At 39.8% G+C, this 16546-nt stretch overlaps 1 protein-coding gene across 1 annotated transcript in view; it reads right to left on the bottom strand.

Annotated features, from left to right (window-relative positions):
- Positions 1–8036: 8036 nt before the first annotated feature.
- Positions 8037–16546, bottom strand: part of BTRC (beta-transducin repeat containing E3 ubiquitin protein ligase) — a 160466-nt gene continuing 151956 nt past the window's right edge. Inside the window, exons 15-16 of the mRNA XM_015813435.1 lie at positions 15186–15379; positions 8037–10046 (exon numbers count right to left, since the gene is read on the bottom strand). Of these exons, the coding sequence (XP_015668921.1) occupies positions 15218–15379 (162 nt within the window). The 3' untranslated portion in view covers positions 8037–10046; positions 15186–15217. The remainder of the gene's footprint in view (positions 10047–15185; positions 15380–16546) is intronic.

Raw genomic sequence — 16546 nt, 5'->3', positions numbered from 1 at the left:
TGTTAAAGAATCTCCTCCCTCTGGCCCTTCCTCAAGAGTTGATAGGGCCCCATAGTTGCTGGCATCTGTTTGTGTTGCTCCCTCTCTCATAAATTATTCCTGGCACTTTCAGAGTTTTCCCCCATACAGCTCTAGATATACTGTACTTTCCTCCCATCCTAAATTGCTTGGGAAATGCTGCCCCATAATGTTCCTCTAGCTCCTGCTCTTAGAGGGGTGAGGAGTCCTGAAGCCCCATAACTGGATGGAAAGAGACAATCTACAGGGGTGACCTCAGGCGCCTCCTCCATGTTCATAGAATGTTTGCATAGAATTGCTCCGTTTCTTAATGGAAACACTAATGTTTTGCAAGATAATCTTGGCTGGCACTAAGAGGCTCTGCTGTGAGGTAGAGATCCATGCACTGAGGCAAGGGAGGTCTGTAGATGAGCCCTAAACATTTAACAAATACAGAATGTTTTTGACAATCATACTCAAGGCATTTGCTAACCACGTGCCCGAGGGCCTCAGATTCTGCTTCCCTTACACATGAACCTTGTTGTTTGCATTGGCACATTATACAACACAACTCTTGTCTTCCAATTTTCTGGCATATAAAACAGTATTTCCTGCAGGGTGTGTCATTCTGAGTTTAAGCAGCAATATCAATGGCTAGTTTCAAAGAAAATTAATTGCTGCTTTTATATAGAATAAAATAATTTAGTTTCTTTAATACTATGGTACTTGAAAATATCCAAGCAGAAACTAATTTAGGAATCATCTGACTGTAACCAATGACTCCAGAATTAGCATTTCCATTTTGGAAGAACCGTCAAAGTATAGAAGTAAACAGCTTTGCATAGTTGAGAAAGACTTGGGTTGAAATAATAATAATAATAATAATAATAATAATAATAATAATAATAATAATAATAATGGCATAATAGAAATGGAACATTTTGGTTGGGTCAGTCACTTAACTTCATGTAGCAGGAAGACTGACATTTCAGCATTGAAAGAATGCTGCTTCCTCCTTTCCCAGCACAGAGATTCTTCATTCTGCTCATAAAAGAATCACTTCATATTGTATTTTATAGGGAGTGGAGGGTGCTTTTGCAGAAAGTGGTAATTCTGCAAAGATAATGTATTACTTGCTGGCAACTGGCAACCCCTTCAGCTATTATAGCTGTCCAGTATATCAAATGACAGGCAAGGAATCAGAAACTGTCCTTCTTCTCTTCAGTCCCAGAATAATTACAATTGCATGCAAACATTTATATACTCCTGGCTGTGTTTAACTTTGTACCACCATATCAAGGTTGGTCACCTTCTGTTCCTTAGGGATTTATTGGGATGCCCAATTTCATAGGTGATATCTAAACTTTCAAAAGTACTTCAGCAATAATGCTGAGGAATGGACTTTATAAAACAGCCTTCCCTAATTTTGGGTGGTAATCTCCAGTTTGCCAGACTTCAACTTCCCCCTATCGTTAGCCTGGCATACATCTAATAGAGTTGGAAAACTTCAACTTGAGCAAGCCTATTGTAAATTTAAAAATAAGGGAAGAAACACATTTACCTGGTTTTGGCATTGCACAAATTTGATTTTCTTCTTTATGGCTTAACTTATGTCCAATTGTACCTCATTAATTGATTGATAATAAACCAAATTATGGTTTATTATGTGAGAATCTCTTCAGTGATTTCTGAAGCCAACCATCAAGGATAATATTGCATTAATAAAATGTTTATTGGCCCCAGTCCCTTTCTGATCTCAGAATGTGAAAGAGATTGCCTCCAATTTGTAGATACCAGTTTGAAGCGATTCCTGCCTGATAATCTGCATAGCTGTGAAATATTATGTACGAGAGTGATCATATGACAGATTTCCTTGTATTTTGGAAGTTATTATTCCATTTCTAATCATTATACTTTTTCTACTTTCCAAACAACCACCTGACTCTGCACCACCGTTTCCTAGTGAATTAAATTATAAACCTTCGCAATTTTTAAGGATTTTGTTTCTGAGCATAAATATGGCAAGAACAATCAACTTTCTGCTACTGTGAAGCTTTGTCTCCAGGACCTTTAAATAGCACTAATGTCATATGTCTGATTAACAAAACACTAAAAAGGACTTTCAGGCATATTTTCTCCTAAAAGCATTTACTATTGTTACAGATACGTCAGCACAATATGGAGGAAATGCTTAGAACTGGCTTCTTTTCCNCTATGCATATATTTCTAAGCATTTCCCTCCCACCTTTCTTTGGGGTCATGGTTCACATCTTCCAATCAACTTGGAAGATGTGATTTACTTCCGGTTTCTTTTCCCCTTCTGCCTGGTTTAACTATAAAAATGCCAGACAGCTCTGCATGTTGTCAAAGCAAGAATATACAGTATTTGCAGCGTTGACAACTAACTTTATATACCTCTTTACAGTACTCTCTAAGCAGTTTATAGAGTCAGCCTATTGCCCCCAACAATCTGGGTCCTCATTTTACCGACCTCAGAAGGATGAATGGCTAAATAAATCTTGAGCCTGTTAGGATCAAACTCCTGACTGTGGGCAGAGTCAGAGCTGGCTGCACCCACTCCCTCACACCCACCCAGTCGCATTGACCCAGCTGTGTTCACCTGGTTGCGCCCACCCATCCATATTGACCTGGCCACTTTGAATCATCCCAGATCTTCAGGAAAATCTTAAAGAAAAATGAAATAAATGAGCTGTGATATAAAATAAAAGAAAAGGAGGGGAGATATGACAAAAACCCACAAACATGTGTGATTCAGAAAGATGATCTTACTTCCTTTTTTTATGTGACTTTGAATCAGTCTCGACTCTTGGGGACTGGTAATATTTTCAGACGGGTCTAGGACAACTCACAGCAGCCAGGTGAGTGTGGCTGGGTGAGCATGCGCAACCAGGTGGTGTAGATGGTGTCGAACCCAGTGGGCCCCACACACGAAGGAGGGAGGGGGGACTCCACGCCGGACCGCCGCCTCCTGTTTGCTCACCTCGCTGGCCAGGAGTGCCACCAAGACTCACCACACTGAGACCGGGTCCGGGAGGCCGCCAGTTGTTGGATGCAGGAGCTTGGCACTGCGGCGGCCTCCCGACCACCCTCTTCGCCAGCTGGAGCCACCGCCGGGACTGCCAGCGGACGGGAGCATGTCAGCTGATGTCGGAGCCGGCGCCAAGACGTTGTCAGCTGTCCGGTGCCGAAGACGCTGACGAGGGAATCCCCGCGGCCCATGGTGCGGGGCAGGAATGGGTGGCACAGTGCTGTGGGAGGCGGCGGACCAAGGGGAGAGGCAGTGATGCCTTGGTGAGGGGGAAGGGCCACCTGGCATCAGCCACCTGGCTCCTGGAAGCCCAGATCGTGGTGCTTGAATGGATGCCGAAAGCCTACCTCGGCCCTGCTCCGGCAGACCATTCGATACATGTCTGTGGTGAGGCAACGAGGCGAGGACCCAAATGGCCGCTTATGTGTTCTGCACGCCGGATGTTGGCTTGCAGACTGGGGGGTGGGGCTCTGAAGCAGAGAAGCTATGTAAAGCACTGGGAGCAGTTCACTCCCAGCGCTGACTTTTCTCCTGTACAGAATAAACTGTCTGTCAGTCGTACCTTGCCTGCTGAATTTTTCCTGCGCACCGAGAAGGACGTCTTGACAGTAAGTCAGTGCTCAACTTTCTTGTTCATCTTTTCCAATTCCTGTGCTGTTTAGGGAATGGCAGAGGGAACACAAGGGACTGCCCCGGCGGCAGAGGAGGTTAAGCCAGCCGGAGCTGCAGCACCAACACCTACTGCAGAGCCAGGGGATGCCCAGCCATCGGTAAGGCCCAAGCAGCAGGACCCACAGCCTGCAGCCGTGGTGAGTGAATCCCAGGAGTCATCTGGACTATTGTAGACTTTTTCTCCAAGCAGGCACACTTTGCTCTATGTAAAGGGTTGCCGTCTACCCAGAGGCTGGCCAGGCTGTTCATTACACACATCTACCGCCTGCATAGAGTACCCCGATGGATCATTTTGGACCGGGGGGTGCAATTCACGGCTCGCTTCTGGTGCGAGTTTGTCCGGTTCATCGGGTTGTCCCAGGGTCTCAGCTCGGTGTACCATCCCAGTACCAACGGGGCAACAGAACGGGCAAACGCCATGGTGGAACGCTATTTGCGAAGCTATGTGTCCTACCAGCAAACAGACTGGGTGGACCAGTTGGCATTCACTGAGGTGGCCTATAATAATGCGGTGCATAGTAGCACCGGGTTTACTCCCTTTTGGATGGTGCATGGAAGAGACTTTGTCCTCATACCCGAGTACAACCAAGGGGATCCCTTGCCCTGCCAACCCAGGGAGTGGATGACGCACATGGGGAGTGTGTGGAGTGCGGTTAAGGAGGCCCTGGTGAAAATCGGGGAAGCCACACAGGTGCAGGCACACAAAGGAGGGAGGGGGGACTCAACGCCAGACCACCACCTCCCATTTGCTCACCTCGCTGGCCGGGACCGCTGCCAGGACTCACCACACCGAGACTGGGTCCGGGAGGCTGCCAGCTGTTGAGTACAGGAGCTCGGCGCCACCGCAGCCTCCCAACCACCCTATTCGCCGGCTGGAGCCACCACTGGGACTGCCAGCAGACGGGAGCACGTCAGCTGACGTCGGGGCCAGCGCCAGGACACCGTCAGCTGTCCGGCGCCGAAGACACTGAGGGGAATCCCTGCGGCAGGTGCGATATCGGGGCCAGCACTGGGACGCTGTCAGCTGTCCAGCGCCAAAGACGCTGACAAGGGGAGAGGCGATTCCTCAGCGAGGGGGAAGGGCCCCCTGGCAGCCACCTGGCTCCTGGAAGCCCGGATTGCGGTGCTTGAATGGACACCAAAAACCTATCTGGGCCCTGCTCCAGCAGGCCATCCGATACGCATCTGTGGCGAAGGAAGGAGGCGAGGACCCGAATGGCCGTTTATGTGCTCTGTACGCCGGATGCTGGCTTGCAGACTGGGGGGGTGGGGCTCTGAAGCAGAGAAGCTATATAAAGCGCTGGGAGCACTTCACTCCCAGCGCTGACTTTTCTCCTGTACGGAATAAACCGTCTGTCAATCGTACCTTGCCTGCTGAATTTTTCCTGCGCACCGAGGACGTCCTGACAGTTGGGTTGACAAGGCTGGGTGGGCATAGGGACTGGGTGCAGCTAACTCCATGCCGCTCACTCAGTGCGGCCAGGTGGGCAGGGACGAGTGGGTGTGGCTGGGTAGGGCACATGTGGCTGGGTCGGCGCAGAACATGTCACACCGGCTATTTAAGCACAAATCATCATGCATGTGTACACATATCCACATAAAAAATTTTTTACTAATGGGTTCCTATTACCCATTTATTTTCTCTCCCCATTAATGTCTGTAAATATCTTGCAATAGGCATTAGGATATGATTAACTCTAAACCCCTAGCCACTGACTTGTGCTGCATAACACGAGTATGTTACCTAATGTCCCTCCTTCACTTACATGGCTAAATGATAAAAATAAAATCTGCAACTTTGGACTGGAATAATTGAATTAACTGTTCCTTCCCCTTATTTTAGAAGTAGATGTTCCCTATAATACTGAATCTGAGTGCTTTAAGCTGTGAGGGTTCTATCATTGGGAAAAATCATTCTTGAAAATTAATCTGAATGCACATATATATGAAAATTTGAATATGTATGCAAATAGATGTATAAAAAGAGCAGTTAGGCCAAAGTTGAAATTCTGAAGTGGATGTGACTAGTGAAGACGGTAAGAATGTATAATCTAAATAATTCTGGATCTTACATGTTTGTATCAATAGCATTATTTAAATAGCTTCTTCTAGGGTATCTTCCAAACTAATAATATATTTCAGTGAAATATTTTGTAGGATTCATTTAGTAAATATTTTCTGTTTTGAAGAATACACCGTCTCTACTTATTCTGGACAGTGTAATAGGTTACTATAATATTAATAACATATTCAAGGGGGAAGCTGTCGCAAGTCAGTGCTACAGCATTTGGATAACAGACTTTTCATTTAAGAGTCCAGAAATAAAAACACTTAGAGAATTCACAGCTTAATCTTGTCTTTATATTCTTTTTCTGATGAGTTAGGTTTTGTTTTTTTTTTAAAAAAAAAACACTTATCATGACCCTAGCTCAAGTGAACACTAGTATATAAGCTACACATCACCAAAACATATTCACAAAAATTCCAAAGCACTCACAAGATATAGAAACAAAAGAACAAAGAGCAGTGTTACAAATAAGACCATATATTTGCTTGCTAATCACCTGTGTATGAATTTTTTGCATTTCCTGCAGTTGCAATAAACATATATTGATCTTTGAGGTGCTTATTTTCAAACAGGAACAAGTTATTAGAGACATTGCCATGATTCATTTTTACCAGATTTTGAAGTAGCATCCTATTCCTTTGTGTTATGAAAAATATGATTTGACAATTACACTTTTAGAGTGAAGATATTAAAAAGGTTTACTGTTATATTCTGTTGTGTGGATTAGCAGCAATTTCCTTTTTCCCTTAGTCAAATTAGCCAAACCAATAGACAGGGATTGTCAGGGCTACACTTTTAAAAATAACTGAGGAACAAATGAGATGTTTGTAACCCTCTTTGTAGTGAATGTTTACTTAAAAGCATGCAAAATAAATGTGAATCTTTTGATCAAAAAGTTTTAGTTTCTACAATCCATCTTCATGGTTTTTCAGTTTTATTTTTCTGATGCAGCTTCTCATAGCCATAATAGTTTCACTATGCCTTGCTCAACATTTAATGTTGGACTAAATCCTGAATATATATGCAAAAAAGATTAGTGATTTGAATTTTTGATTTTTTTTACTGTGAGTATTAAATGTTGTGCTTTTAACAAGTCAACCTATGAGCCACATCTTCAAGAAAAGACCTCTAATATTCTGTACAGATATTTCTGCATCTAGAAATGTGACTGTACCAGACAATTTGCAGGTGTTCCAGAAAAAAGCATCAGAAAATATTACATAGCATGGACAATTATAAGGTTTATCAAAGGCCCCATTTCTGAGCTATCTGGTACCACTGAAAGGCCACTAAATAATTGCATTTACTTGAATGAGCACTGTCACTAAAAACAGAAGAGCTACAGTCCAATTACATTTTGTAAAACTATTTTGGAAAACTAGGCTATCTCTTTGATATGTAACTTTGCTAAAAAACAAAACTGCTACAAAATCTTAAAAAGGCTATGACTTTGAAGCAGACAGAAACACCAACAGAAATTTCCCTATGGTGCTCTATAAAGGATGAGTTGCATCTATGTTTTACTCCAGTAGACATGATATAAATCAGGAGGAAGCCAAAATTATTTTATCAGAGATAAATGTGCATTCCTGAATGTGCATTCTAGGCATCCAAACCCAGTTGGAGTCAGCATGAGGGAGACAATTGTGCTTTCATTACTATTGTTGTTTCACTTTCAGCTGGATAGATGGGGTCAATGTCAGAAAAATGAAGGTTAAGGATTATCTAGATATAGTGTGAAGAAGAACTCTTTGGAAGGTTTTCTGTTTCAGGAAAATAATAATTTAATTATTTAGGAAGGGAAAGAAAAAATAATGTATAGCTCACAATGTTAAAATGTATCACACAGGCTGTTTAAGATTAAAAAAAGTAATAGTTTTTAAAGATTTTCCCAAACCAAGAGGGCAGCAGGAAATTACACACAGACCACCATTTCTCTTGATGATGCTGTTACTAGATGCATTAGAATTTCACTCAGAAAGAGTAAAATCCCCAAACGTTTAATTTTGGGTAGTGTGAAATCCCACTACTCATACAGGCCCAAAAAGATTCTTATCTGTGAGACCAGAAAAGAGGAATACACAAGAAGCTTTTCCTTAGTCTCTTATTTAATCAAAATAGATTTTGTTAACTGCATAGTGGGGTGCTTATCCCATTCTAATGTAATAAACGTACATAAATTCTTAATATAATCTTTAAAATGCTCAGCTTCCCTGATGATGGAACAGTGAAAATGGCTCACTATTATTGCAAGGGATTCCTTTATTCAGCTGTGTCCCTAATTGAACATTTTTGTTTCAAATAATCAACTGCAAGTATTAGAAATACAAATTTTTAAAGTAAGAATTTTCCCTATGACTGAAATTTAACTGTGCTCCAATTTGCTTCCACTGTGAATATACAATTCACAATTCCAAGTTAGTATTCATTCCAAAGCAAATTTCATTTTAGATATGTGAGAATTACATATTCAATCAATCCTTTAATGTTTTGAAGAGAAAGAGAAAATACAAGGTGGAATATTTAGAGCCAATGGACAACAAAACCTTAGTAAAGGGCTGGAGATTCAACAGAAAGTTTATTTCAATTCATGCAGGGTGAAGTTGAAAGGAAAAAAGTCTTCCTTTTGCGGCCACTTTCATGGCAATGAATGATTTATCTTCGTTGTATCCGAATAGCTCAATTTCAGCTTTTTCTTTAGAATGGAAACTTTCTCTATGAAAACATACTTTATACGTCAAGATTATCTGGCCAGTATTTGGTTTGTTCAGAAACAAACAGCACTAAAATATTTGGGGAAAACAGCAGGAAGGAGCAGGACTGAATATACAAGCAAAGTTGCACTAGCCACATCTTACCCTATTTAAAACTTGGCCCAGGGGGGCAGGGGGAAACAATCACACATGCACAAACACTGAGGTCATTCAGGTGAGAAAACATTGTTTTGAAAACCAATGTCTCTGGCTGTACTTCCTTGATGATAGGGGGTCTGGATAATAGATCATATGTAGGATGAAAAAACACAGACAGAACCAGCTGCCCAAATATTCTGTCTTCCCATCAACCTATGACCCACTGAGACTGCTACTAGGGATTGTACTGGGCCAATTACTACTCTAGCAACATAAACATTTAGTTTTCTGGAATTTCACACTTAAAAACATATCTTTGCCAACTGAATTAAGCTCTTATTTTCCAATACCCCCAGTTGGTGATGGTGGTTGCCTAATGACCCTATCATGGGATTACTTAGAAATACAGAACAAGTTTATTTTTATCTCTAAATCTTCAAAAAACCCTTCCATTTTCTTTTCCACTATTTTCTCTTCCTACATAAAATAGGCTTCCAGCTTAAAAGCTGAAATGTGGAGTCGTAACATCCATTATCTTATTAGTTCCTTTCCAATTAGGTGGGAGAATACATAAATGTTGGTTCATTCACAAATGATTCAACTAGGTTTGTAGGAAGAATAAGATTTTTTTTTGCAAGCATTTATTTAATATAGATATAGGAAAAAGGTAGGAAGATATAGGCAACCCTGTAGTTTCTGTAACTTTTTGTACTATACCTTCCTTAAATATGGCGCCCATTAAAACAAGAAAACTGATGATCAATAAACCTCTCCACTTGAGCAATATTAGACTTAAAAATAAAACTTACATTTTCATTTACTAGCATCTCCCAGACTAATATTTGATACAGATAAATAAATGAAAAGGTCTTAATTGAAATGGTTTTAAACTCCCATTATGACCACCTAGTAGTTTCCAGCCACCTGGGCCTTCATTTGGCATTCACCTGGCAATTCTTTACAGTCCAAGGCCACCTTACAGTGAAAGAGAGGGACCATTTATACAAGTCTCAAACGTTAGAGGCATCAGCCCGCTGTTCCTCTTTTACTTGCACATCAAAAGGGATCTCCCAGTTGAATGAATGATGGTAATGATTTTTCTGCTTAAGAGCAAAGCAAGAAATTCTGACATGTTAAATATATTTATAGGAAGTCTGCACAAGGGATTGAGGGGACTCAGTGTGAAGAGGGAAAGTGTGCACATCAGTCATTCAGTAAAGATAAAAGAAATCATTGATATAGCAGCACTCAAGCAGTCAGCTGTGTTGAGAAGAACTTGTTTGAGATCAACTGCATTAGAACTTTGTTCCAAAAACATCTGAGAGCCTCTGTCTCTTCAGCAATATCTGTTTTGAGGATAAATCTTTTGCCCTGGGATTGGCAGATCATTTAAGTATTGCAGCTCAGTCTGAGGAAAAGAAAGACAAGGAAATAATTGTTTGTAATTAGAACTTAATTTACATGCTTTACAAATTAAAGAGAACTACATTAAGTTTATTTGAATGAACATTTATAATTTTTTTGGTACATTTGTCATATTAATCATGGAACATGTAATGGATGAATAGCTCTACAGAACTGGAAAAAAAATACATTTTGGGGGGTATTGAGGAGTTCTGTCTTTCTACATTTATATGTAATGCCTAAAATATACTGGAACCTTTACATAACCTAAAATAAAAATCATGCGTACAGCTGAACTTGCATGAAGTGAATGTACATACAGCTCCGTGAATGTGATATAATTATGAAGCGTATACCTGGAACACGACACTTTTGGATTCTAATTGTCAGTGGTTTTTGAGTAGAATAGATTTCTGAGAAGAAAAAGACTGATAAACCCACAACATAAATGAATGCGTAATTAAGAAAAGAAGTAAAAAGAGACCATCAGCTTGCGCTGCACTTATTCAACCTCTCTGCTGCAGTCAGAATGACAGGCTGAGGCCTACACATTATTATCCTCTTCAAATAAAGGTTATATTGGAATACATAGAATAGAGATTGTAAGTGAGTTGTGGTGGCACAGTGGTTAGAATGCAGTATTGTAAGCTACTTCTGCTGACTGCCGGCTGCCAGCAGTTCAATTCTCACAGGCTCAAGGTTGACTCAGCCTTCCATCCTTCCAAGATGGGTAAAATGAGGACCCAGATTGTTGGGGGCAATAGGCTGACTCTTTAGAGAGGGCGCTAAAGCACCGTGAAGCGGTATATAAGTCTAAGTTCTGTTGCTATTGTTATTGCTTTGTCTAACTGATATATTAGACTCCATTCTTCCATCTCTGAAGATTTGAAAGTCATAAGAGTATATAAGCTATTCTTCATCACGATCTCTGTGATTCACACAGATGGGTGAGTAATAAACTTTTTACCTAAAAAGGCACACTTGATTGTGAACACATTGGGGATAGGTTTGCTTTCCTGAACAAGCATTCTTGTTCAAAGCAAATCATTCTCATATGTTTGCCCAGGAGGAGACCACTCTAAGGTGTATGGTTAAAGCTGCTGGTCTTGTGACAAAAAATATCTTATCAATGAACTAACAAAAGAGACTAATGGCTGCAATTCATCTAATTTGAGAAAGGCTTGTTGATACCAAGAAACTCTGACACAAATTTGGTCCACATAGTATGGGGTTAGACAAAAGAAAACAAGAGCCTAAAGCATATCCAAATGACTTAGTTCCTTTCCAATTAATTGCTCTGTTCGGGGCAGAGGGAGGGAAGTGCCAGACTGACATTTCAAAAAGTTTGAGAAGTAAAGAAACACCTAGCTATAAAATGCAACGATGTTTCAGAGGCAGCTCATCACAACCCACAAGACAAAGTTTAATGGTTTTGCATGTGAAAGGGATGCCAATTAGAAATCCTGTCTTAACAATAAACATAAAAGGCACAAAGACACTGACGTGAAGGCCTTTCCATTACACCCATCAAAATCGGAGAAAAGTTCCATACTAGAATAAAACTGGAGGGGACGAAAAATTTGAACAACTTTTAAAGAAACATCTAATAGTAGAATATGTGGAAAGTGACACTCTTTGAAACGGGCCTCTAGAGGTAGCTACAAGGCTAGCCCTGGAAGAAGAATGGAGGAGATAGGAAGAAATCTAGAATATGTTCAAGGAAACAATTAAGCAGGTTTATGCCTTAATGGCCCCAAAATTTGAGAATCATTAACATTATAGTTCTTTGAATCTCTATGGTTTTTCAAGTTTCTATACTGCATTCATAATCTAGTGGTATTTGAGAACTCAGCCTTTGTGATGCTCCCAAGTGGATACTGAAGGTTCAGATGTTAAGTTAGGTTACTGTGTTACCCTTTCTGCATGTGAATTAGGGTATGGTGTGCATGGTGACAATGGAATTCTGCTTAGGTCCCAAGGAGGGAAAAAAGCGAACCAAGAATAAAGGAATGATATAAAGGTACAATCCATAAAACATCTTCATCAAGACAAAGGAAAGAAAACAGTAGAATGGGATAAAACAAAGACATCTGACCAACAGAATTGAAAGTGATGAACTAGAACTGATGCTGGCCCCAGTGGAATTCTCAGTATTCTATCTGTTCTGGGCTGCAAACATTTCTATCTTCGCCTGTTCCCACAGTGAAGCAAGATGACAATTACAGTTGGTTGCAGATGCTAGTCATGAGAGAGCAGGTGACTTGACTCAATGAATCTGTTAAAATATCCTGCCCAGAAGATGAGCTATGATGAGATACATTTTGAGTCTATTGTAGTTCTAAATTTGAACCTACAACTGTGTGAGGGATTTCCTAATGGCCTATTTATTCAGGTACCATGCAACTGAATGTAACTTGTTTAATGTAATTTGCACTGTCTGGTGTCTGTGGAAAGGCTCCAAAGTCTTGCACACTGCCAGGAGCTATAGAAGGGTGATATAAGAGTTTCTGCTTTTTGGGTATCTGCACTTCCTGGATCTGAATAAAGCAATAGTGAGCTACCAAATCATTGCAGGCATTGGTAGTTAGTATATTCATTTGTGGTAAAAAGGACATGTCCATTGCTAAGTTCTGTCTATCTACCCTCCTATGGAGCCATGAATATCGGTTGGCATGGTAAGTATTTACAAGAAAAAAGGACATTGTTAAACTCTTCCAAGAAAAAGCAACATGGGTTTCTCAGCAGGAGAAAAACACTGCCAGTTTCATTGGTAATTGTGCATTTAAAACTATGGCTGACACTATCACCCTTCATCAGCATGCCTGGCTCTACTCCACAGGTCTCATGCAGAAAGCAAGGGCATGCATTAAAGACCTGCTGTTTGACAGAGAAGGACCCTTAGTAGTAAAACTGACGATATCCTCAATTAAATTCAAAAACTGGTTTACTGTTTAGTGCACAAGCCTGGTTCTCAATGTGTGTGTGTTAATTATTATTAATTATATGTATTAAAGGAAGATGTGCATGCTACTTCCTAAAGGCGCACTGAAAGGCTTCCACACTTTAAGCTGAAATATGAATTTTGTGATATATTACTATACTGAAGAGAAAAATGGTGTATCGGTTTTGATCTTTGGAGTGTGAATTATTTCCTATCAGTCCAAAAAATCCATAAGGTTTCTCATTCTTCCCCTCCTTGTAAAGGGACACTATTTTTCACTAATGGGTTTAAAGGATGCCTATTTCATTTTTTCATCGTTTTCTAAGTTTTAAAGTGAAGACACAAGCTTATTGGCTTTCCTTTGGATTAGGTATTGCCCTTCCACATGGTTCTCTAAATCTACAGCTGTCATAATAGTTCATTTGAGATTCTCTGGAATAAAATATTATCTTCACATTTTTTTGCTGTTTTTGACACATAGTGGCACCATTGTTTATGCATGTAGATACTGTTCTTGACCTATCATCTGATGTCAACTTCTTGTCAACATAGAAAATTATTATTCTCTGTTGTTAAATGCTTCAGATCACCTGGCACCTTGCATATTGCATTTATTCCATACCATTGCTCAGACATATGACTCTGATTATATCAGATGATATCTGTGGATAGTCTCAAATGGAGGAGCCTTTATATATAAAATATATAGATTTATACTTATATATAAAATATCTAGCTACAAAAGCTATAGAAGGTAGACATACCAATTACTGCTCTTCGGTTGTCCATACACCAAAGATCAGAAAGTAGATACAATCTTGGATAACTATAGAGTTGAAAGCCAAATATAATGGAGGTACTAATCAAAATACTCCTGAGTCATGAAGATCCTTAAACTATATGGGGTCTGGACTATAATGGCCTGAGGTCAAGCCTGACATCTTGGAACCAAGAAAGCATGTTACAACATGCCTCTACATTGCAGAATGGTTACAGAGGCATGACTGAAAGTTAAGACAGATGGAAGGTTTCCACTTTATCTCCCTTTCTGAGACACCCTATCATAGACCTTGTGTTCTTACTGTCACACATACCTTGGTTGCCAGTTCACATCCAAGGTGATAGGATAAATCACTATGAACGATGCATCTTGTCTTCCTGTTTTGAACCTCACAGCTATTAAAAAGTTACTGTTTATAAATGATACTGAGGAAATTCTCTTGATATTAACTCCCAAGAGTCTCTATGGGTTACCAAGAGACTTCTCTTGGTATTAATTGAAGAACTCTATGGGCTGTTCAATGAGGCTATATACACTGACATTAATCAATGTGATAACTGATAGCCTAGATCTGTGGGTTGCTTGAATGCTATGGACAGCATAGTTTCTGCTGAATCAATTGTAGTATCAGTTAAGTCTCACAGAAATGCTTTTAAGTGGAAAGAGATGTTTCTGCAGGCCTGCCATGAAAGTGATGGCAGAATTTCACAACATGCCTTTGCTGAAACAGATTAGGCAAATAAAGTGCTTCCCTATGGCTGATAATCTAAATTTGCAAAATACTGCACAAATGGCCATTCATATAAGATTAAAGTACGGTACATTTAAGTTGAAGTAGGCAGTTCCTTGGTTTAGAACTGCCTATTTTGTTATTGCTACAGTGGTTGAAAGAGAACGGATGGCCATAGAAGTAGATATATTAAAGGTGGTCAGAAGTCTTTCCAACATCCTGAGTTGTACTTTTGTGAAAATCACAGAGATCACAGTGAAGAATCACATATATGCTATATAGAGATTTTGGTGTATGGAACAGTGTCCAATTCTAATAATCTGTACAACTATCTTTGTGTTACCTTAATACTTTTAGGTTCTTGATCTGAGGCATATCCCCTCCCCCTATTCCTTTATAAATTCCAATTGAGAACTTTTGCTATGAAAACAATTATTATGGCAAACAAGGGTAGTACATTATCCATTTATTAACCACCTGGTTAGATTTTTTCTTAGACAGAAATTTCAATGAGAAATAGGATGGCTGATTGGAAAAAGTGATTAATAAGATGACCATAGCCATCTTTAGAGTTCAGGAATACTCTCATTTCAGGAATTAAATCCTTAAGATGCTATAAGCTGTATGACTATTTATATTCCTGCCCCCCCATTACACAGCCTGATGCCACTTAGAGTTCTTTTGTCTTTACCTCTGCAACTGTAATCTAGAGTATAGTGCCATTTATCTGGATATGTAAGTATATGTTCTGGATGGGGAGTGGTTCAATTCTGCTTGCGTAGCTGGATCATTCAGGAAGTCCCAGAGAAGGATAGTATCATCATGTGAGCTGCTGACAATTTGAAATTCATCAAACTGAAGTCGAAAAACTCTTCCAGAATGTTCCTAGACAGAGGAAAGACAACCCAAAGTCAAACTTTTCTAGTTATTGGATAAGAATAAAACATATTTTGTATTTATTCTATATGTTTTATTCTATATTTCTAAAGGAAATACATCTTTGAAAAGTAGTTTCACTACTGCTAATAGATGGCCCAAAACGTGGTTCATGATTTCACTACCCCTGAAGCTATAACACTCCTCTCCCTTGCCGCTCTCTCAAGCCTGGAAGCTGAGCTACTGCTGGTTTTTGTAAAGAATCTCATGGCGAATCCTGTCTTCAGGTGAGCAGATTGATACGTAGGCCTGTAAAAGTAAAAGGAATGCTAGATACTAGATATAACAGTATATTGCAAACTCTAAAAGTAATACCAAATGGGTATTTTGTCCCTTTGTGGGGGTGTGCTTTTCACACACATCTTACTCAGCAAATATTATCAACAGTAAATGCAAAAAGAACAAATTAGTATGATGTGACCTTAGGCACATGTACATTCTGTGCATACTCTTTTTTCCTGAGATTCAGGATACATTTATATAAGCAGTTAGTCTTCATGTTCAAAAACATTCTAAACACCTTGCAGACAGCAGGACAAAAGTGCATACACAGAATGCACAAGTGCCTGAAAAGCCATCTTGTGACATAATAATAATAATAATAATAATAATAATAATAATAATAATAATAATAATAATAATAATAATAATAATAATAATAATAATAATAATAATAATAATAATAATAATAGTAAAGTTGGAAGGGACCTTGAAGGTCATCTAGTCCAACCCCCTGCTCAGGCAGGAAACCCTATACCATTTTGGACAAATGGCTGTCCAGTTTCTTCTTAAAAACGTCCAGTGTTGACGCATTCACCGCTTCTGGAGGCAGGTTGTTCCACTGGTTAATTGTTCTAACTGTCAGGAAGTTTCTCCTTAGTTCTAGGTTTCTTTTCTCTTTGATTAGTTTCCTCCATTGCTTCTTGTCCTGCCTTCAGGCGCTTTGGAGAATAGCCTGACTCCCTCTTCTTTGTGGCAGCCCCTAAGATATTGGAACACTGCTATCATGTCCCCCCTTCTCTTCATTAAACTAGACATACCCAATTCCAGCAATCGTTCCTTATATGTTTTAGCCTCCAGTCCCCTAATCATCTTTGTTGCTCTTCTCTGTACTCT

This window comes from Protobothrops mucrosquamatus, unplaced genomic scaffold (genome assembly GCF_001527695.2).
Source record: "Protobothrops mucrosquamatus isolate PMUCROS unplaced genomic scaffold, P.Mucros_1.0 scaffold156, whole genome shotgun sequence".
In the NCBI taxonomy this organism is placed as follows: Eukaryota; Metazoa; Chordata; class Lepidosauria; order Squamata; family Viperidae; genus Protobothrops; species Protobothrops mucrosquamatus.
This window is presented reverse-complemented; position numbering and strand designations above follow the sequence as displayed.